General features: G+C 38.8%; 2 protein-coding genes across 12 annotated transcripts in view; one reads left to right on the forward strand and one right to left on the reverse strand.

Moving 5' to 3' along the window:
* SENP1 (SUMO specific peptidase 1) overlaps window positions 1–13,068 on the reverse strand; it is a 59,298-nt gene extending 46,230 nt beyond the window's left edge. The window contains exons 1-6 of one of the 4 annotated variants that reach the window (XR_004485586.2): window positions 12,337–12,982; window positions 8,769–8,816; window positions 6,746–6,876; window positions 5,623–5,704; window positions 4,728–4,769; window positions 381–540 (exon numbers count right to left, since the gene is read on the reverse strand). Coding sequence is in view for 3 of the 4 variants with exons in the window: in XM_033436459.2 (XP_033292350.1) it covers window positions 381–540; window positions 4,728–4,769; window positions 5,623–5,704; window positions 6,746–6,876; window positions 8,769–8,816; window positions 12,337–12,388 (515 nt within the window). In the remaining variant the exon portion in view is untranslated. Of the gene's footprint in view, window positions 1–380; window positions 541–4,727; window positions 4,770–5,622; window positions 5,705–6,745; window positions 6,877–8,768; window positions 8,817–12,336 lie in introns of all 4 variants that reach the window. The other 3 variants (XM_033436459.2, XM_004274406.4, XM_004274405.4) reach the window with 3 other exon arrangements.
* The window catches only part of PFKM (phosphofructokinase, muscle), a 43,482-nt gene continuing 32,692 nt past the window's right edge, over window positions 12,336–23,125 (forward strand). Inside the window, exons 1-4 of one of the 8 annotated variants that reach the window (XM_033436450.2) lie at window positions 14,276–14,349; window positions 15,007–15,129; window positions 16,528–16,640; window positions 21,795–21,943. In XM_033436450.2, coding sequence (XP_033292341.1) covers window positions 21,829–21,943 — 115 coding nt within the window. In that variant the 5' untranslated portion in view covers window positions 14,276–14,349; window positions 15,007–15,129; window positions 16,528–16,640; window positions 21,795–21,828. Of the gene's footprint in view, window positions 12,355–13,196; window positions 13,425–14,258; window positions 14,350–15,006; window positions 15,130–16,527; window positions 16,641–21,794; window positions 22,014–23,125 lie in introns of those variants that run through there. The other 7 variants (XM_049695061.1, XM_033436454.2, XM_049695062.1 and 4 more) reach the window with 7 other exon arrangements.

Raw genomic sequence — 23,125 nt, forward strand, 5'->3', positions numbered from 1 at the left:
GTTTAAGTCAGGTCTCCGCTCACATGAGAGCCTACAAAATGTGCTGGTTTCTTTGCTACCGAAGTTGCAGAAATTGATCAATTTTCACTTTAAGGTTCAAAATAGCCATATTGATTCTGAAGGGTCCCAATACACTCATATCCACCAAGATTTCCCTAAAAATTCTCTCCCTCTAATTATAAGATTTGGCTGTCACCAAAATCCAGCACAAGATAAATTAAAAGTTGAAAGTTCAAAATGAATTTGTCCGTATCTCTATGGTTTAAAGTTCAAAAGTGGTGTTTGTTACTTTTTAAAAATGCCAATGTAAGAACTATCTTATAGCCATTTTCCCTTATATTGGAGGAAGAGCTTGTGAACTGAGCAGCCAGAATACTTACCTTGAGGTCTTTCGGGTTTCGAGGTAAAGACTTCGGCTGTTTCTTGATTTTTGTAAAGTTGAACCTGATGCTGGAGTGGAATTTCTCCACTGGCCATTTGCACTCTGGCCAAAGGTTCTTAGGTCTCCTGAGCCAAGAAAACTGTCTGAGGAAGGGTTGTCTAGAAGAATAAAAGTTTGAATAAATTAAACAAATACCTATACTGGTTCTCCATATGACTGCAACCATGTCCAACATTGTATTCCAAAGTAATGTGGCATATCACCATGTCTCTAATGGAAGAAAGATCCCGGTGTCAACTGCCAGTAAAGTCTGCAGTAAGGGAACTTCTACAAACTATAATTGATTCAGCCATACTAACCTGAAAATTGATGAAGGAGCTGAATCCTGCCACAGCCATGTGCCTTATCTGCATCAATGTGACTCCGTGGTGTCCACCAAAAGTCAACATTTTACCCCAACTATATCTTGCAAGCACTCCCAGGCCTGGGCCTGAAAGAAGGTAGGCCAGACCAGTAAGAAAGCAGGTGGAGGGCCAAGGAGAATTGTAATTCAAATGAACAACAGTTATTGCTTAATAAGCAGCTGGTGTCACTTTCTTGTTTTAATTACCGTGTTCACGACTCAGGGGCTCTGTCTAAGAGCAGAGATAACCTAATTGCTGCTTATTCTGGCTGGCTTATGGCAGGAATGACCCGTCATTATGCATTTGGTTCTGGTATGATAACCTTCAGTCACTTAATGTTATAATCATCAGACATATCAATACTCGGATGCTTGCTATTGCAATCAGACTAAGCGAGGTTTAATTATTATTTGAATTTTCTGACTTGTGGCTTACAAACTGGGTGTAAATTTGTAAGTTTCAGCTAGGAGTAGAATAATTTTTATAGCCTCCTCTCTCCATCAGCAGGATGGGACACCTTCAAAATAACTTCAGATGTTAGGCTATGTAACTGAGGAGCACCAGTAGAAAGACAAAAATTTAACTCTCTACTCCCTGAATTTTTGTCTAATGCCAACATCACTTTGAGGATCCTCTTTCAAAGCATATTATTATGGAACTTTGCACAATATTATGTATTTATGTTATTTAAACTATTTAACGTAGCTTTTGATACTCTATCCAAAAAGTTTGGCAGCTGACAAAAGTATCAGTTTTGTATTGTATTGGAATTTTTTTTTAAAGCTGATCAGGATTATCAGAATTTAGGCTAAATAAGATGGAGAAAAAGCAGCAGTCAGGGGTGGTATTAGTACCAGTTGATGCACCAGTGGATGACCTAATTTACTTTCAAAATGAATTACAACATTTTCCCTTTGTAATCAACAACTATGCTTGACATCTATTACTATTACTGTAAAAATAAGAGATGTGAGGCTAATGAAAATGAGTTTCATTAAAGGACCAGAAAATCATTATCTTTAAGCAAAGTAATAACAGTAGAAATCTTCCTCTCTCATACTTTTTTTTTTGTTAAAATTTGATTAGGGAATGATCTAACTAGAGATGTCTACTTGAGGAATAAGTCTACCAAAAAATGCAAATTTGAGACCAAGGATAAACCAGAGTAGCCCCCTCAATGGCATCTGACAGAGGTTTGGGCTTTAAAATTCAAGGGAAAAGCACAGGATCAGGCAATCTGTTTCACCAGAATAAGGTGGTTCCATCCCCACTCAATGAAATCACTGAACAGTGCTCTACTGCTGATGGGATCAAGCAAAGCTAGAAAGGGACCAACAGGAGGCTGCACTCATTCTTTTTTAGTTGACAGTTTATCCCAGTATTCTGTCATCATTAAGAAGTCAGATTGCAAATGTCACAAATAAGATTACTTATGTGTACATACACACACATAGAACTATAGGGAAATACACCAAAATTTTAACTTTGGTTGTGTTCCAATGATAGAATGATGGGGATTTTTTCTACTTTTCTCTACAAATTTTCTACAATGACAGGTAGTAATTTTATGGACATAACGAAATTTTATATTTAAAAAAAAGTGTGTCAGGCAATCACTTAGTATGAAAGTAACCATCAGTTGCTCCTATTAACTTTCAGATTTATTTAGTTATTATGAATACAGGATGCTTTAACTCATCTTACCTACTAAATGCCTATTTGGCAACCTAATTTAACATGTTTTCCAAAGATAAGACATTGACAATGATTCTAAGCTTGAGCAAAATCATTTTTTTTCATCTTAAGCTACTTTTCTTTAAGGTTTAAAATGTTTTAATTTTCTTTTCAATTGTGCCCTTAATAAAATCAAGAGGTCTTCAAGTCTGACCAGCACTAAGTTATTAAAGTGATAATGTTGCATTTTCTCTGCTTTCTAAATTAAAAAAAAATGTTTTTAACAGTCTAATCTTGAGATTAAGAAGCAAATATTTAAAAAGCTTGATACAGAGAGGCAGATCTAGTAAAGTATAAATGGGAAGCTCCAGACTCTAGGTTCTGAAGTTTGAGTTTTTCCTGTGTTTGTTTTCATCTTAGTGGAGGAGAGGATACTAAGGTAGGAGGGGAGACAAAGACCAGTACAGTCAGAATGAGGAGGCTGAGGCAGGTAAACTGGGGACCCACATCTAGTCCAATCAAGAGGTAAGTCTCAAGGTGACTGACCACAGAAATCAATGTGGAAATTATTGGAAAAGAATAGGAGATAAGAGACAATATTCTGCAGGACTTGTAATGAACAAGAATGGGTGTGGCAAAGGAACAAAGTTAAAAAAGTACACAGTAAAAAGATCTGAATTAAAGTCTTTATTATAAGAAAAAAGTATACAGACCCTTGGCATTCACAGATTGAAAGTTCTGATTGTCCGTGAGCAACCTAAAAGGTCTGTGGCATGTCCTAAGCTTGCTTGGTCAGGGGCTAAACTTGGCAGAGGCATAAATCTGAATCCTCTGCTTCAGGCTGTATTTTAGAGAATGAATCTAATAGCTCAACAACCCCATTTCAATATGGTTTTATTATTTGCAGTTGGTATTCTCTAGTCATCACCATGTATAAAGTAACTGTTATGAATTTTTTTCTTTTCCTAAAAAAATGGACTTCAAGTGAGAGATAAAAACTCTGGCATAAGATTTTGATATAGGGATCAAATTGTGGCATGAGGACAAACAGAAAAAATATAACCCTCAAGAATCATGTAACTGAGTAGAAAGCCAGCACTCTGGTTAAATACCACCACAGTCAAAAATATAGGGACCTGAGATGATCTCAGAAATATCCTTTGTGAGTATCAAGGGTCCACTGAAATTTAAAAGAAAAAAGCTAAAACAAATTATTTTAAGTCATGTTATTTATAATAGCTGAAAATGGAGAGGGTGAATGGGACCTAAACCATAGACAAAATGAAGGAAATGAAGACACAGGCCATTATCCTAAATCACAGGCCCCTGGATCCAGTTGTGTTTCTACATTAAAAATTTTGGTGATTTTACAAAGATAACCTGGTATATACTATGTAGCACTTCTAAGTATAACCTGAAGCAGCACCCTGTTATCAAACATACTGATATGTCTACAGTAAAATGTGTAAATATTCATATTTACAGAGATAAATAAAAGACAAAACATTTAAATGTCAGTTAAATGTCAGTTCGTGTAGCTTTTGCCAAGTAATGAATTGAGCTCAGGTCAGGTTTTGATGTCAAATAAATTATGAAAATATTCTTTGGTTTTCAGAGCTTTTTGGATTTTGGAATTGCACATAAAGGATTGTGAATGTGCATATAAATTCCATGGATTATGAGAAATCAACAGAAAAAGGTAAATAAGAAGAATAACAGGTAAGCAGATAGAAAATTTAAAAAATATATATTGGGCAAAAAAAAATCATATTTCGAATCATACAATGTGTACATAGATATATACTCAGATAAAAAAACAGAGAAGACCACAGGGTTAAGTAAGAGTTGAGTTAGCCAGGAGACCTTGATTATAATTTTCTATATATGATTGTTTACTATTAAGCAATTACTTTAAACAAAAACCAAATATTCTGTCCAATGGTAGATCAGCATACAAAATTACAAGCAAACACAGCCTGAGTTCAAATGAAAATATTTTCCACTCAACTGTCCTTCCCCTATGATCAATACTAATAAGCTATCAAGCCATATTTCAGGCTCTCTGCTCATCAGAAAGGCCTTTTCAACAATAATGATGGCAGAGTTAACTTTCTGAAAAAATTAACTGATTTTTCTATACAATTATGCACATACTATGTGGACACCATTTCCCACCCCAGAAGAGGAAATCCAGTGCCCAGGGTAAAGTACCACCCACCTAAATTATATTTAAATATAATATAAATCTAAAAGAGCATCATACTAACGTCTTTTTAGGGGAGGAGATCTCATCTTGCTGACAAAGAATCCTGAGGAAGCCAAATAACAACAATAATTATTATTTGCATTTCATATTTATTATCTCAACTTATCCTTATAAAAATCCCATTGAAACAGGTTCAATGGTATGGCTAATATTCCCATACTTGGGTCAGGTGAGGAGATTAAAGCATGAGGAGTGAAAAGACTTTGGAAGACCACTATAATCTTCCTGGGTCATACTGCCAGGAGACTAACCAATAAAAAACTCTCAAGTTTCCCCAAGACAGAGCCAGATCATTGGAAATCCAAACCTTAGAAAGGGGGCAGATGAAAAGTCAGGCAGGCCAGGGGCTAGGAAAAGCCTAGAGAATGCTGACTTCTGTCATGGATCACAAGTTGAAAAGGCAAGCCCTTGAATATGCAAGCATGGCTGTGGCAGGTGCTAGACAGAAACATGTAGTTAACATTTCCTGCCCTAATGGAGGGACAAGCTTGGGTAGAAATAAATTTTCAGTATTTATGATTTCAAGCAGAATACAAATAGGCTAGCTCTGTGCTTCAAATTAGTATAAGTAACCTTTACACCACATACACATATCTAAAAAAAAAAAAACCAAAAGCCAAAAACAAAGCTGTATTGCTTTTAACAAGGGCATAATAGACAAGTAGGAGAATGGATTCTAAAAAAAAATCTCCCTTTAAAAAATATCTGGTTGAGACTAGATCAGTGAAGTATTATAGCAACCATACACAGAGAGCTCATTAAAATGATGTTTTAGTGGAGAAAATACCATTTTGCTTTTGACAATGTTTTCACTTTTAGAGACAGTAAACACAAACAACTTGCTAGGAAGAAGTCTGAAAGGTAGAAATGCCTTGACTCCAAGTAATGTGTCATACCTGAATAATAATTTGGATAAGCTGTACTTCTTGTAGAACAAGTATACGATCGGTCCAAATTTCCTTGCCTGGAAGGTAAAATCTAAACAAAACAAAAGTTTTTTCTTAAACCATATTTTTTACAATAAAACAAAAACTTACACTAGGAAAAATATATAATTAAACAAGATTATGACATATTTCAGAATGCAATATAATTAATTATAATTATATATATTATAAATAAATTAAGCTACATACTAGTAAGAAAGGAAAACATGATGAAATGATTAAGGCTTCAAGGGGAAAAATGGGCAAAATATCTGTTATACAACTTAATTCAAAGAATGCTCATTAGAAGGTAATACGTATTTAATATAGCCTGTTCTCAAAGCCAGGTGTATCACATATCAAAGCAGCTGAAAAATCAACCTGGTTTTGATTCTCTTGATAACTTTACAGGACAGTTCTTAATCAGAGGTGCTGCTGCACCCCAGTACAAATCTGGAAATGTGTAGATATATATTCAGTTATCAAAATGATTACTGGGGGAAGATGCTACAGGTATTTAGTGCCCAAGGATGCTAAACATTCTGCACACAGCAAAGAATGGTCTCATCCTAATTAGTAATGGCTTCCTACTGAGAAAGACTACTTTATTAACAGTCCTCAAACCTTGGAGATTTTTTTAAACTGCAGATTCTGATTCAGCAGGTATGGGGTAAAGCCTGAGATTCTGCTTTTCTAATAAGGTCTCAGGTGATGCTGCTGCTGCTGGTCCCTTGAGAAACTAAGCTTTATAGAACAGAGAAATTTCAGAGCTACTGTATATTTTCATAGTTTCCCCCCATTTAATGCTCAGCAATTTTAAGACACCAGTTTAAAAGAACGCTGATCTGTGTATTAGTTAATTGTAATATTCAGAGGAATAATAAAGAGTTTCTAAAAGGTATCATTCTCCAAGGATTTGTACATAGCCTGGCTCTTATTTAACTTTAACGTATCAAACAGAATTCCAAATACTAGCATTACTGATTGTAAAAAGTTTACATATATTCTTGTGCTTTTGAGTGTGGCATTTAAACTCTATCAGATGAAAACTTAAGCCAAAATAATTAATTAAGGAAAGAAAATTATTACTAACCTGATGGTCAGAAAGTGAAAGCTGGTCCTCTGGAAAACCTGTTTGTGACAGGAGATGGGTTTTGAATACAGAGTTGTGGTTCACTAAAGTTACTTCTCCAGCATCCATCCTCATCCTATCAGCAGTATCATCTGGGGAAAGAGTCCGGATTAGTTCAAGTCACATAATTCTTCAATACCTACTTTCCTATGAACCAATCTTTTCACCTAATAAAAATGATTTCCCCCAAACACCTCTACAGTCAAATAAAACCGCTCCTTCATAACTCTTGGCAAGAAATCTCAAAATGTCACTGTCAAAAAAACAGGCCCATGTGCAGAAATTGGTTAATTTGGAATCGAGATCAGCTACTAAATAGTTCAAAACTTGTACAAGAATAAAAAGAGCTTAATTCAAAGTTTTAAAAATAATGAAATTTTCCCAAAAGAAAAATTTTTTTATTTTAACTGTAGAAAAAATTTCACCATTCAAAGCAAATACTCTTAACCCTGGTTTATTTCCTCTGTTTCAACTCAACAAGGTGCTTTAAAATTTAATCCACTTGAAAATTTTTTATGCAAAAAGCGTAATTTATTCATATAGCTCTTAATAGATATCAGCTCAGTTACTGTATACTGTGGCAGAACTGTACTTTATTACCATTTTTGAGACCTTTGTTACCATAAGAGTTAGAATAGGAACAAGTGAGAGTAAGGGAACTCAGGGATTTATACTGCTATCAGCAATGAGAGAAAAGGGAAACAAATGACCAGGAGAAAGAAGGTAGACTAAACAAAAGGAAAAAACAGTAGAGGGAAGACTAATGTGGACTTAAGAGGAGCCTATGGGATATTGTAAGATCGAACTGTATAGATTTTTCAACCTATTCCTAAATTGACTATTAGTCTTGACCTTATACTGTTCCCTGTTATAGACATAAAGTACTATGAATAGCAGAAAATGTTCCAATCACAATTAATTCTCAATGCCACTAGCTAAATGAAATTTAAATTTTACCTTAATCAAATTATTTATCACATAGAGGGCAGTATAACAGTACTAAAGAACAAGGACCCTGGAACCAGTCCCTGAGTTTAAATCCTGGCTCTGCCAGTTATAGCTGTGTGATCCTAGGCAAGTTTCTTAACCTCTGTGTCTCAGTTTCTCTGTCAACAAAATGGAGATAATAATAGTACCTACTAGGTACTAAAGTAAGTCCCCTACATACAAACGAGTACCGTTCCGAGGGCACGTCCGTTAAGTCCAATTTGTTTGTAAGTCCAACAAAGTTAGCCTAGGTACCCAACTAACACAATTGGCTGTATAGTACTGTACTATAATAGGTTTATAATACTTTTCACACAAATAATACATAAAAAACAAACACAAAAAATAAAGAAAACATTTTTAATCTTACAGTACCTTGAAAAGTACAGTAGTACAGTGCAGTAAAACGGCTGGTGCTTCTTAGCAGTACCACCTACATTACTGCTGCTTTACGCTTGCTTCAAGACATCCTGGGCTTGAAATAAAGACACCGTACTACTGTACTCTACACAGTACTGTACAGTAAAGTACACAAAAGCACAAGGACTTGTAGAGGATGCACACACGTGACGATGTACACCAGACACGTGAACTAACTTACGTGACTGGACATGCAAACGCATGTTCGCATCTTTGAAAAGAAAGTTCATAACTTGAAGGTTTGTGTGTAGGGGACTTACTCTATTAGGTATTTTAAGTACTTAAAAAGCAAGTCCTTGCACACAGAAATGCTTGCTACTGTGTATTTAGCTTTTTCAACACAATGAATGAGAAAATGCTTTAAAATGTTGCTATAAACAATATCCCAACCAAAAGAAAATTGTTTGGTATACTCTATTACATAATTAGGATGAGATCTCCTTTAAAATTATTATTAAGCACAAAGACACAAATATTGAAAATATTATTAAGCACAAAGATGCAAATATTCTTTCACTCCAGCTTATCTAATCAGAGTAACTAAAAGGATTGAACACTACTTCATAGTCAGTCTTACCCATGTCAGGTATTTTCACATCACTGACTTCAGCAAAGATACAAAGTCCTATAAAAGAAGACAGAAAATAGAAATGTTACATTCTGAAACATCTCTTTCATGTCATCACACAACAGAAAGCCACTCAGAAGTGACACTTGTATTCTTAGTGGAGAAAAATAGAACATGGTAAGCCAAGTTGATGGGAAGAGAATGGGAACTAAAACTAGCCTGAGGTAGTTCCAAACATTTCTGCAACCTGTGTAATACTAAAGAGCAATTATGGACTACCCACAGAATCACAGATTACAGCACAAACCAGGTTAGGAAAGCCAACCCTTTGCAGATTAATTTGCATATGATCATAAAGTTAGTGACTGCACTGAAATTACAGCCTAAACATTCTTCCCAATCCATTAATCTTTCTATTACCTCATGCGAAACCATTTTATTTTATTTTATTTGGACCATTTTTAAAGTCTTTATTGAATTTGTTACAATATTGCTTCTGTTTTATGTTTTGGTTTTTTGGCCTCGAGGCACATGAGATCTTAGCTCCCTGACCAGGGTTCCCCCTGCATTGGAAGGCAAAGTCTTAACCACTGGACCACTAGGGAAGTCCCACTAAATCATTTTATAAACAAGTGACAGATCTTGTGGTAGTCCTGTTAGGACTTCTCTTCCATACGTCTTAGCAGCCAAACAAAAAGTTATCAAGGGACACTTTGCAGTTGTACTAAGTACTTTTTCCCCCATCATTACTCAAACAGTTGCAAACCAAAGTCCCTTTGCCTACATGAAATTATTTTTTTCCTCGATATATCTAATTTGCCCAGAAAAAGAAGTTAAAAGCCTAACTGATGGAACTAGGTTAATAAATGTACCCTTGGACACAGGCTTCTTGGCAGATTTACAATAGGAGGAGACTAGAGATGGTACATATATATAGTCATAATCTTATCACATATTTTTAAAAAGATTGAGCACTTCACCAAATACATAGCACTATCAGGGCTTCAATCTAAGGAAACTGCATGATGATAACAGGAATTCTTTACGGCCCCAATAACGAAGTGCACACATAAAGGAAGGCTGCTCGAGCTTTTCCTGGCATAGGTACAGACTAAGCAGAGTAATCATCTGATTACCTAGTCTTGCCAGGGAGGTTTCCCAAAGAAGTTAAGCCCTAGATTTAGGCTTCAAATATATTTCCAAATGCTCAACTTACTAAAAGGTTTCTATCTGGTAGTTCTACACATTATTCTTTCCGCTTCTTTCTTTTTAAATAAAGCCAAATTCCCTGGGTCCCCAATTAAGGGAAAAAAAAAATCCTATCAACCAATAAACTAGCAGTGGCTTTTTCACATTTCACTCTTTCAGGTCATCCCGTAACTGTCATCGCTAGTCTAGTCTTTTTTTTTTTTTTTTTTTAACAAACCTACCCTTTTAATATTTATTTAAAGTTTCATAACACACCTGTTTGGCTTGGGTGGGGAGGGGTGAGGGGACATTTTTTTCAGGTTTAGTTTTAAAATATTTGCTCATTTTCTACTGTCCAATCATTTCAGCACTTCCAAAGGTTCCCTAGGACACTTTGCCTCTCTTCTCTCCCTGTCCCCCAGCCGCCCCCAGCTCTGGGGGCCCATGGGCCAGGAGTCATCACTAGTCTTTTTTGTTGTGTTAAGAAGAATGCCAATTTAAAAGCCTGGTGCCCATTAGAACAATCCCATGTTAACTTCCTTTGCATTGCTGAGATAGATGTGAAGAGGGAAGCAAGCAAATCAAAGAATGTTAGAGATTATGTCCAGAGTGGTTAAGTGACTTGCCTGAAATCACAAAGATGGGGCAAATGGAAGACAAAAATCCAGGCATCCTCACTTCCAAGCAAATGTTCTTTCAATAAACAATACAAAATCACATCCTTTAGCATATCCTTATTCAAGGATTCATACACATTGGCAAGATAAAAGTAATCCCTAGCTAATTCTGGGGAATCCACACTTTTTTTATAATTTTAAGAATTAAAGCCCCACATTTACATTTTAATACAAATACATCCAGCTTCTTCAGTGTGCTACTTCCTTTTTGCCACTTTGCAAATACAATGGGAGAGGAATATTTTACCCCAAGATTCAACATGAAATGTTGGACCTGGAACCTCTGAAACCACCAAATTCTTTCAAGCATGAGAATTTTTTCCCTCTAAGAAGAGCATTCTAGTAACACATTTTCTACTTCACTTTGTTCATTTAATTTATTAAAAGAACATAAGTAGTTACAGGTATTCAGATGAAGTAAGGTAAGTAGCTGAACACAAGATAATAGGAAATCTGAAAGAAAAAAAAAGATGGCAAAGTCCTGGCAATAACAGAATGTAATGAGTATGGTAAAACATTTATAAGTTTACATACATGCAAAGAGGTGATAATAAAAGTGAATGTTTAGAGCTATGATGAAGTTTTTTGAAAGTATATATTGAGGAGAGGCATTGTACAATTAGCTTTATGCAGGACCAAGATGTAGTAAGAACAATTTATGATATGAGAAGGGTGTGGAAGTGATCATATGAATTATCCTACTACGAACTCTGGGAAATTATGTTTATGAGACAGTTTGTACCATATCATTATGTACTTTTGTTGTTGTTTTTCGTATTTTTACAAGGAATCTCTCCAATTAGACTCTAATACTTTAAACACCAAAGATTCACTTTCTTTCATACACAAACATTTACTGTGCACCAGTAACATACAGAGGACTGGTGATACAAAGATGAATAAGAACTGGTCCCTGCTGCTGAGCATCTTACTGTCCACGGGAGGAAACCAGATTCATCAACAGATATTACAGCCATAAAATAAAGCTGGTGCAATTGGTAGGAGGTGTAGGAGTCAGCTAAAGAAAAGGAAAGACTTCCGAAGCAGCAGTCAAGAGTTACGTCATAGCTTGAGGCAGAAAAACCTGTCTTTTAATCCGTTTGCTCCCTCTAGATTTGCCATCCGATGGGTGATACGAAGACCATCTTTGCAGTTGGGATAATTAATTGGAATTAGGTTAAGAGTGAAAGAGGCTTCTCAAGATAAAAACAAATGAGAATTCCAAAACGGGACTAGAGGGAAAAAAGGGAAACTCTAAATTGGAAGGTCAAGGGATCATGCTTAAAGAGATGCTTAAGGCTTCACGGTAACTGTAATTTCAAATTCAGTGTAATCTATCTTTCAACACGAGTCCTTAACACAAATTATCTTTATAGAGAGTAAAGATTTAGGAGATGATGCGATCTACTCCATCCAAAAACATCCAATTGGAAGAGGGACCCTAAATCAAATAGTTAGTGGCCTATAAAAGGCTTTATGTAAATTTCATAAGAATCACCACCACCCCAAATATAAGTGAACCAAACGTGAGGTGAAATGACTTAACAAGGCTGACGTGAAAGTGATAAAGGAGCAAGTTATTGCCAACAAGATAGTGGAAATACTGCAGAGGTACCGATAAACAGAAATCACCAAGCTCAAGAGAAACTGAGCATATATCCAGAGAGATCACGTTAGGGGTCCCCAAGAAAGAGACGGTTGAAGGGAATTACCAGAAGGCGATGAGCCAGGTAAGCAAACGGTGGCGGTTAAGGGGATTTTCATAACCTGGGCAGGAGGAGGGTCCGGACGTTTCTCTCTGGTGGTGGCACTAGCGGTATGACATCTCGGGGAGACACCACAGAGTAAAAAGAGTTGGAGAAATGTTTACGTGACACGCAGAAGTAGTCGAGAAATATCTTTCAGGTCTCAAGGAAGGCGGGAGGTGAAGCAGGTATAACAGAAAAGCGGAGCTTCCTGGTGAAAACAGCTTTCCCCTGAGAGAAAACCTGCTCTGGCGGGAAAGCCCCGAAATCCCAACCGGCCTTTTCCTCACACGTAGGGCTGGGTGCTGAGATGGGGCCGGCCGTGACCTTAGGGAGACGGCCTCTCCTCGACCCCGGAGAAAGAGGCCTCAAGGAACGGCCTCGGGAAACCTAACTAACGGCCACCGGCCAGATCGCGGCCGGCAGACAGCAGGGGTGAGGGGAGGTGGTCCCAGGGGGCGGGGCAGAGGAAAAAGCGCCGTCCCCACAGCCGTCCCCGCTTCCGTCCAGCCCAGCCCAGGCTGCCGGGCCCGGGCCCGCACTGCCTCCCGGCCCAAGCTCCCTCCATCCTCACCCCTCCCCCAGCTTCCCGCCGCCACTCACCGAACCGGAACCGGCTGCTGTGCGAAGGGGTTTCCGGCCGGGCGCGGAAAGCAAAACCCGGGAACCGCCGCGAACCGGAACCGCCTCCACAACACCGGAAGAGCTGTTCGGTGGCAGCGGAGGAAGGGGGTGGGGTGAGAGGTCAAAGAGCAGAGTCGAGGACCCGCGCAACGCCTGCGCAGTGTGGCGAGGCCTGAGAAGCCAAGGGATCATCTAAGGCTGTGGTTATAAGTTCCTCTTTCAGTTTTGGCTTTTTCTCGTTCTCGTTGTTAGAATACTGTTAGTTTGCCCTTCGTCCTTCGCTTTTCTCTGTTCCCTCGGCCCCCTTACCTGCTGCCTTCTGGTTCCGCTCTGGCGATTTTTGCTTACGCTCTGGTTTCCATGGCAGCTTCTTGCTGTGGCCCTCGATCTGCGAGAACCTGTGGCCACCTTAACAGATGTTGACCTGAGAGGTAAATCTAACTCAGGCTAGATTCATGTTTTATTGAGAATCACAAAACGTTAGTGCTTGTAGAGGTTATTGGCGATCATTCAGTCTGAGTTTCAGAGATGTGAAGTCTTTTCCCAAAGTTATAAAGTACATGGCAGATCTGGGCCTAGTAAACAAGTTTCTTAACTTGCAACCCTATACCCTTTGCACTACATCATGCTTGATTGGCCATTGGGGAAAAGGGGGTGGGGAGCAGCTTGGGATTGGCTTAGGTTGGACTCTAGAAACGTGTAGAAATTTCCAGAACTCTGGGGGAGTTTGAAACACTCCTCCAGGAGGTGTGAGGAAAGCTATCTGGGGTCAAACCCAGATTTCTGCCCTCTGAAGAACTAAATGGCCATGTTGTTGTTCCTGGGACCGAATTGATTAACCTTTAATCTTTATTTTTAAGAGAAAATAATGAGAAGAAATGTGTTCATTTAGACTTGTTACCAAGTCCCTCAGCTTGGCGGGCCTCAGGACCCAAGCCCTGTCTAGAAGTCTTGGAGAAATGCTTCTGAGTAAGCACTCTAGACCCAGATGACAGCCACAGTCTGAGGTCAGACTTGGCTGAGCTGGAGGCCCCCAGCCATTTAGCTACTCCCAGCTGCTGGAGAAGATGCGTGCTGAGTTCAGGATATCTTGCCCTGTCAAATGTATAAAAGTAGATTATATGTATCACTTCATATGCTGACATTTTATACTGTCAGGTCCTAAGGCCTGTTAGTATTGAACATACCTGGTCCATGTCACTTTTATCCATCTTATTCATTCCACAGATCAGTTGATTTGCATTAAACTCTGTCTCTATTTCTAGGAGACAACCGTGCATAAAGAGGAGTTGCATCTGAAATTTTTCATGTGTGTGATTCAGTCTCGCCAGTTAGTCAGGACTCCTCAGAGAACAGGTACCAGTGTCTCCTGATCATACTCAAGTGACAGAATGGGTTCTCTTGCAGGGAATCACAGTACAGGATATGAGACTTACTAGTGTAGAGGCAGGCTTTAGCAGTCAACTAACCTTGTTTTTCCATCCCCACTATGATAAAATGTTTATGACTGAGTCTTGTCTTTTCCTTGTACAAGTATCAGGTGAGATTTTGGCCTGATGTGTGGGGATAGGCCCCAGGCAGGTAAGGAGGAATTGGGAGTTGAGGGAGAACAAGATTTATAGCACATGAGCTGGTAGTTGATTTCTCTGTCCTTTGTGAATTATTTCAACCTTTCCAGGTTCATCTGTGGGAGTCCTTGTTGCCATTGGAATTGACACTCCAAAACCTATAAGATAAATAGAGTCCCAAAGAAAAATGGCTTTCTCTTCCACCCCAGTCTTAAAGTTTCTAGTTATGTGTTCTGCTTTTACCTCATTTATGTCAAAATAGTAGAACCTTTTGGAGGTAAGATAGTTGTTGATAAGAGTCATCACTTCTCTAATTTGTCACTGGATTTATGTGAAAAATGCCCTGGAAAGCTAACTGAGAGCCTTAGAGAAAGTGAAAGAGAATAAAGAGCACTCCCCTCCCTGAATCCCACCTTGAGGGTGACCTAGAAATGTTGCTTCTCAGCTGAGGAAGCTTCAACTTGCAGCATGCTCATACAAAAGCCACCATCCAAGACAGACGCCTTGAAGAGTCTAGATACTATGGATGATCCAGACTCCGTGGAAGGCATACCTATTTTTAAAAATGGTGAGGCACGTGGTTAAACAAGGGGGAGGAATGTGGAAAGGAGTATTGGAAAGTGAAAAATTTATGAGTAGCATTATAAATTAGGATAGACTTACTGAATTCAAAATATGAGTTAAGACACAGGGGAGAAAGTTGGGGTGTGTGTGTGTGTGTGTGTGTGTGTGTGTGTGTGTGTGTGTGTGTGAGACAGAGAGAGAGAGAGAGAGAGAGAAATCTGTAAAATTACAGAAAGAGGGACAGTTCCCTCTATGAAGAATAGCTTGATTTAGTCAATAGTAAGTCATTTGGCTCCCTCATAACTGTAAGCTGCTAATCTGGTTTAACCTATTATTAGGAACCTTGATATATAAAAATGTGAAACTTAAAAAAATAAATTAAGGAGTTATTATATCACAAAGTGATTCCAAATATCATTAAAAAATATTCACCTTCAGAATCCACTTAATAAATTTCTCTTTAAGTAGTGTCCAACTCTTAGGCAATTTATATGAAACTTCAGAAACACATTTATGTGTTTCTTCTCAACTTAAATATATCTGTATTGGAGTCAGTTCAGTGCAAACATTTATTGAGTTCCCACTACGTACCCAATAATATGCTAGAAATGATAAGAGAGGTTGTAACATAACCTTGTCATTGTCCCAGTAGTTTACAATTTGGAAATGCCTTAGAGTTTCTTTAGTCCAACTCCTTATATTTCCAGAAGGAATTCAGGTCTAAAAAGGTTTTCCTCAAGAAGTTAACAAATTCATTGGAGTAATTAGTCCCAGCACCTATGAAGTATATAGCAATATTTATTCAATAATATTTGAGCACTTACTATTTGAAGTCATTGTACTAGACTCAGTAGGAGATGAGAAAATGAACTAGATGCTTTCCCTCTCCCCCAGGAGCTGACGATCAAGAAGGGAGATAATAAGTTAAGAGCTTGATAACTTTGGTTCAAAAATGTTGAATTTAAAAAGAGGATGCCTTGGAGATGTAGGAAAGGGAGCTGACTGCTTAGGTAGAGTTTCACTGAGCTCCAGCATGTTAGCAGGGCACCATGATCCAGGATCCAGTCCTAAGCTTTGAAATGGCATACACTCTGACTTAATTCAGTCCCCTTAGTGTACCCAGGGTTAACCAGACTCACAAGAAAATGGTTTGTATACAAGAATTCCAATTTATTAAGCTGTTGGAAGAATACATATCTATATATGGCAACTGTGTGTGGTCTGTGTCCCTTTAATCAGACATTGCTTTGCCCATGCATAAAAAGCTGCTAGGTAAAGAAATAAGCCCAGCTGGTGGACTTGTCCTACAGTTTCCCGAATTTGTATAGATTATTTCTTATTTGCCCTCTTCTTCCCTGCTTTTCCCATTCTCATTTTGCTCTGTACTTAATACTCACCTCAGACCCCCTTTGCTCTGATGACCCATTTGGAACTGCTTCTGTGGTTTGAACTCAGCATTATCCCATGGACAAAATTTTGATGTTCAACTTCTGCCTTTAAGCACTGAGGCCTCAGGTAAGAGCTACATTTAACCCTTCCAACTCTCCCATTAGAGACTGAGAATCAAATATCTTCCCAATTTGCCCCACTGGGGCCTCCATTCCTCCTCTTCCGCCTTTCTCCCTGCCTACTTCCCCTCCTTCATTCCCTCCTCTTCCCTTCCTTTTCTTCCTTCCTCTCTACCTCCCTCCTTCTCTCCCTCCCTCCTTCTCTCCCTCCTTTTTGTTCCTTCCAAGAAAAGTTGTTTAGCACATATTATGTCAGGCACTGTACTTGGCACTGGGAAAAAAGTAAGGAAAATCAGTACATTGCCTGCCCTCATGAGGTTTATGGTCTTGTGGGAGGAAGACAGTAATCACATGATCACACATGTGGCTAGATAATTAGAATGATGCAAGTACAATGAAGGAAAATAATACCATGTAATCAGAGTGTAAAACAGAGCACCTAACCTGGCCTGAGAAGTCAGAAAGACCCTTTCTTGGGAAGACCTGAGAGATGAGTATGCATTAGCCAGGCAAAGGGGGAAGAGGAGCTTTCTGGAAAAAGGGACAGTAGGCTCTGAGATGAGAAGGAGTTTGGCTCATTGGAGGAGTAGAGAGGCCACTACAACTTGAGTGAGGGGAGGAGTAGCTGGGGAGCCAACTATAAAGATAGTAGAAGAGCCAAATCATGCTATGCCTTCTGGATCTCACCACTTCTAAGCTGTAAGAACCTGTATTCTTGCTAAAGGAAAATCAGTGGGAGCTCTGCCTCTAACAAGATTGCCTTCATCTCAACCTAGTCACCATTCAACATTGAGCTCCCGATCCCAACCTCCCAGGACCAGCTCCAAGGAACTTGTGTTTTCATGAAGCTAGAATTTTCAGGGCTTTTATAGTGTCAACTAAATTGGAAAGATCATTGAGTGGGAAAATAACCTTAAAGATGCTTTTCTTCCAGTCAAGTATGCAAGGATACGAGTAGACCTGTGGAACCCTTTTTTTCATCTTCCATTGGTTAATAGAAATGATCTTATTTATCCTCTTGGACCACCCTACTCTGAGCCCCCTGTTAAACTGCCTCTCAGTTAACCCAGGGAAATGTGTATAAGAGCCTGAAGATATATTCCTTGGACTTGCTAAACAGCTAGTCCTTTCACATTATGCTCGATGAGGTAAAGCAGAAGATCTGAAGTAGAAGACTCACTCCCAATATTGTCTTATATAATGATTGTTTGTCTTCTCTTCTCTGATATCCCCCCAAACTTTCTTCTTTAAGAAAAGAAAAAGTGTATCTGGTCCAAGCTTGAGTCTTCACACCTCGGCTAAAGACTTTGTTTACCTCTGCCCTTATCAAGACTTGAATGTGGTGCTTCAGCCTGCGGTAGGGGTCATCTTATTACCTGTAACCTCTTTCTTGAGCTAGCTTTCTCAAGAAGTTGATCCTCATTGGCAGAAATGACTCCATAGGAACCACCCAGGCCTTTGAGACATGCAGATTTATTCTTCAAGTGACTGGTGTTCCTAGACCGCCACAACTTAGAACAATGGTTCTCAAACTTCATTGTGCATCTGAATCACTTGGAGGGCTTGTTAAACCACAGTGCTCTGCCTCAGCCCCAGAGTTTGTGATTCAGTAGGTTCCAGGTAGGGCCCAAGAATTTTCATTTCTGACAAGGATCCAGGTGATGCTGAATCTGCTGGACTGGAATCAAGAAGCTTTGTCTTAAGCCAGTGCACTGTGTCAGAAACTTTAATATTTGTTGCTAGTAGAGGCTGTAGGGTCTCCAGGGGTCATCCTATGCCAACTAGAGCTAAAGATGACTCTCCAGCACAGACAGTGGTTTCATGCTTGTGCCCAGGGTCTGTCCTCAGGGAGCTTACATTCTAGTGGAGGCAAACACACAATAGCATATTAGTCAGGTAAGGACTAGATGAGATCCAGGGGTTGTGTAGAAGTGAAAGAACCAGATAGATATTTGTTTCAACCCAGAGAGAGACCCATACCTAATTGCTACATATGTTTCACAATATGAACCCACCAAGTCATAGTAACCCATTTACAATTCTGATTCTGGTCCAAAGGAAATCTTGGTGATCCTCGGGTATGATACTCCTAACTTCTTCCTGCCTCAGAACCTTTGCATTTGCTATTCTCCCCATCTGAAAGCTCTCCCTCCATCTGGTAGCATGGTTTTCTCTACTGTTTGTTCAGACTTCTTCCTAGAATGTCATTTCAGCAAGGTTTTTCCAGAACACCCTACTGCAGATAGCACACTTGTTGCTCTGCTTCTTTGCCCTGCTTTATTTTTCTTCAAAGCATTTATCACTAATTGACTAACTTGTTCATTATCTGCTTTCCTCACTATTATCTAAGCTCCATAAGGATAGACAGGGTTTTTTTTTCCCAATCCTGGATCCCCTTGTGTCTAGAACAGTGCCTAACATGTAATAGGTGCTCAATATTTGTTGACTGAACACAAGAAACCTATAGTATGCTATTTCCTCTTCTCCTGGGTTAGAGTTACACCTGGATGACTGACATACCTACTTCTCATTCCTAAATGATGGTCCTGGTACACCATCACTAGCATTATCAACATAATCTTTATCTTCTCATACCATCCTAGTGGTAGTGAATGGACTCATGAGTATAGCATACAACATCCTCTTTATTGCCCCTCATCTATACCAGCGTTTAGTAATCATTGTGAAAGAGATCTTCTGTCTTCATGAACTACTCAACTTCCTGGCAGTAATGTCTAATTTTATCCTAGTTTAGAGGGTCCTCTCCAAAGCTCTCTATATGTTTATTTAACTACCATTACTTAACAGGGTTAATGGGCAGAGCATATGAGCCAAGTACTTTAGGATATCTCAGCTGGTTTACTCAAGTGCTCTTCCTATCTAGCTGCTGCAGAATTCTCTTTAAACATCTTCTTGTACTTCTCTCCCCCAGAATGCCTTATTTCATGATAATTATAATTTTTGCCCCTATTATTAGCCTGGACTTCATGCCAATATCCCAAATAGCTGTCTAATACCTAGGAAGCTCTGGGGAGTCTAAGAAGACCTTCTAAATGTCTTCCTGTACTATGAGGATCTATGTAAACAATATGTCTTTCATTGCTTGGTACCAGTGTATGACGTATAAGGTGAGCTGTCGTATAAGGTGGCTCTCCTTTGTGCACATTAGCTTTACCCAATGTGCTGAAAACAAGAAGACCACCAACAGATAGTACAAGGTAGAAGAAATAGTAGACTTTAACCACATGGCCTTCTGGGTCCAACTGACTTTCTTCTTATGGGTTCAAGTCTTTTTTCCCCTCACTCTCTGCCAAGTCCCCTAAAGCCTGAATTCTAGCTACCAACCTCAACAACTGAAGAAAGCTGATTATATTTTGGACAAAGTTCTAGATTTCCAGCAGAACCCTAGCTAATTCCTATCATTGAGTCATTAGAATGGGCATAAGCCCCTCTTGAGAAGCCTATTTGAGAACCCCAGGTTTTTTTCCAGTGCAAACCCAGGACATTTTAGCTTTCTCCTCTGGAAGAGGGGTCCAGGGTGTCTGTCCTTTTTCAGCCCCATTAAACCATACCAGTAATGAAAATAATCTTGTAATAGGGCAAATTCAGCTGCTGGCTTAGTCTGGTCGCCTCAAGTTTTTTTTGGGTACCATCTCTTGTTTGCCTAACTTGCTGCTTTGTTTTTTTGACTCCTGGTCCTTAACTCTGCTAAGCTGTGTGCTTTACTCCTGACAATTTCCTTAGGCACCCTAGCTTGTATGACAATGTTTAGACCCCTTTTTCACTCTCTTCTTCCTTAGTCACCATACTATGTTTACCTGTAGGCGTCACATACCAGCACCATGCCCTGAGGGATGCTTCTCAGACTCCCCTATTAGAGGCCCGAGGATTGGATATATACCATAGTTTTTAGAACTTCCCAGATCTCAAACATTCCCTTCTGTCATCATTCCACCATCAAATTATACATCCAAATTTTGATTCATAAGTCAACCATAGCTGACTAAAATGCCCCTTCCAAGTTGTTAAGATTCCTGGGAAACTATATTTGAAATTTAAGTTTTTTGATAAACAGAAAATTATGAAAAAGTGAAATGTATGGTCTTGGAGTTTAAGATTAAAATTAAGGAAAATCCATATAAGGAGCTGTCATGGTTTTATCATATCATCCATCTCTCTAATACTGGAATATGTATATCCATTGGTGTTCTTCTCTCAAACAGTACTAAATAAACACTGCCAAATTCTTACTATCCAGGTCCCATTTTTTTCTTACTCCATTTTCCCTCAACTAATATATTTATGGCATAAGAATTTGATATATTATAATTGTTAATTGGGTTATTGACTTCTTCAATTATATCCCAGGTCCAATGAAATATAAGCTTCCTATGAACCTTTGATAGCCCCTCTAGATAAGCTTCTTGAGAGCTTATTATACCTCAGTACCTGACACAGTGGCTGGCACATAATGAGTCCTCAATAAATATTTGTTGAATGTATGAATAAATTAATAATGAATAGGGGTTTCTCAAAATTCTTAACAGGAAAACATTTACAGCCATTTCTTAATATGATGTATTTCTTCCATTAGCTACTCTCTATTTTGGGTTGGTTTTTTACTAATTTAGCTCTCAGAGAGTAACGTCTTCAAATTTGGGTATTACACCAGGATGACCATAGGCAAGGCCTAAGTACTTTCTGTGATTCCAACCTCCAACTGACCTGAAAGTTCCCTAGGTGCCTTTTAAGATGATATTTCTTTGAATTGTGCTCATATAGTTTTCTAGGAACTCCTAGGGATGATTTATCCCTGGACAGAAAAAAGGATCTAAAGGATCAAGTATATTGGGATAAGGCTATGAGTGAGTGACATTTCCTTGTCTTTACCTAATTAAGGTAGACCCATTAATGTAGTAATTCATTAAGAACACTTTCAATGAAGATATAGGAGTCGGTAGTGGGTAGAAAGGGGAAGGGGTGGATTGATTTTTAAATTTCAGCCTTTAGATTAATTTTTGGAGTTAAAAACCCCAGAATGTATGGGGAGCTTTTCCAGCCTCTCCTTTTTCAAATTTTAAATACATATTTATTGAGATGTAATTCACATATCATAAAATTCACCCATTTAATATGTATAATTTGGGCTTCTGTCTTCCAGTTTCCCCATGTAAGGCGCTTGGAAGTCATACTCCATGCTAACAGCAAGTAATAGTAAAAAGACTGAAAAACCAACAACTCTTCTTGAATCTGTAAGAGAGGGGAAGACAAAGGGCAAACTGTTGACCCCAAAATTGGAGAGACAAACAGGTGAATACAGTTCATCACAGCTTACTGGAGCAGAGACCCAGGAGTGGAAACCTCGGGAACCAGTGAAGGGGTAGGAAAGCCTGAACTGTAATTGATAAATTGCTGGAGGCTCAGTGCACACAATTCTAGGAGTAAAAAACTATAGGGGGATCCAATCAAAGGGGGACCTCACAATATTGTGAGATTTACTTCTGGGAGTTTGACCAGATTCCCACAGTAAATATCAGAGAAAAATCTCCTTGGGCTTCCAGCAGGGGGAGGAGAAGAGGAACCATTTTGAACTAAACCAGAGTGCTACCAAGTCCAAGGTTGTACTGCCTTACTTATGACAAGCCAGTAAATTGAGAGATGAGTTGTTGGGGCAAGGAATAGCAGCTTTATTTGGAAAGCCAGCAGACTGAGAAGATGGTAGATTAGTGTCCCCAAAAACCATCTTCCCTGAGTTAGAATTCAGGCTTCTTCTATACTAAAAGGGGGGTAAAGTCCTGGTTCCTACATGTGTTCATTTCTTCCTCCCTGCAGCCATTCACAGGTGAACCTGGTCAGAAGGTTTCCTGTAAGGTAAACAAAGTATATTAGCTTAACGTTCATTATATGGGAGGCAGGGTTCTCAGAGATGGACCATTATGTATAATTTAAGCTTATAAGCAGCATCCCGTTAGTGACTGACTTGTAGCAAAAGGAATAGACTACAAAGGTTAAAGTAAAAGAAATAGATCCAATATGGAGTCAGATTTGTTCCTGCCTGTTACAAGAGTACTTTATTCTTCTTAACAAGGCCTGCCTTCAGGAGAAGCTAGTTAACCAGAGCCTAACTTACTGGGGTAAGTTATCAGAGTCTAACTGACCTGAGGAAGGGAAATACCCAACTCCAGCCCACTCTAGCTGTCCTATCCCACCTAAGGGGGGTAGGGAGGAAAAAAATGCAAGAAACACTTGTGAAATTCATAGTCCAGAGGCATAGGCACTGTAAAAGACTGAAATCTAACTGTAGGACTGTAGTATGCTTTCCCTCCCTCCATATTTAAGACCACATCATTAAGGCCTATTTACAGCACTTTCTTTTTTTTTTTTTTTAACATCTTTATTGGAGTATAATTGCTTTACAATGGTGTGTTAGTTTCTGCTTTATAACAAAGTGAATCAGTTATACATATACATATGTTCCCATATCTCTTCCCT

The sequence above is a fragment of the Orcinus orca genome, chromosome 11 (assembly GCF_937001465.1).
Source record: "Orcinus orca chromosome 11, mOrcOrc1.1, whole genome shotgun sequence".
Taxonomy (NCBI): Eukaryota; Metazoa; Chordata; class Mammalia; order Artiodactyla; family Delphinidae; genus Orcinus; species Orcinus orca.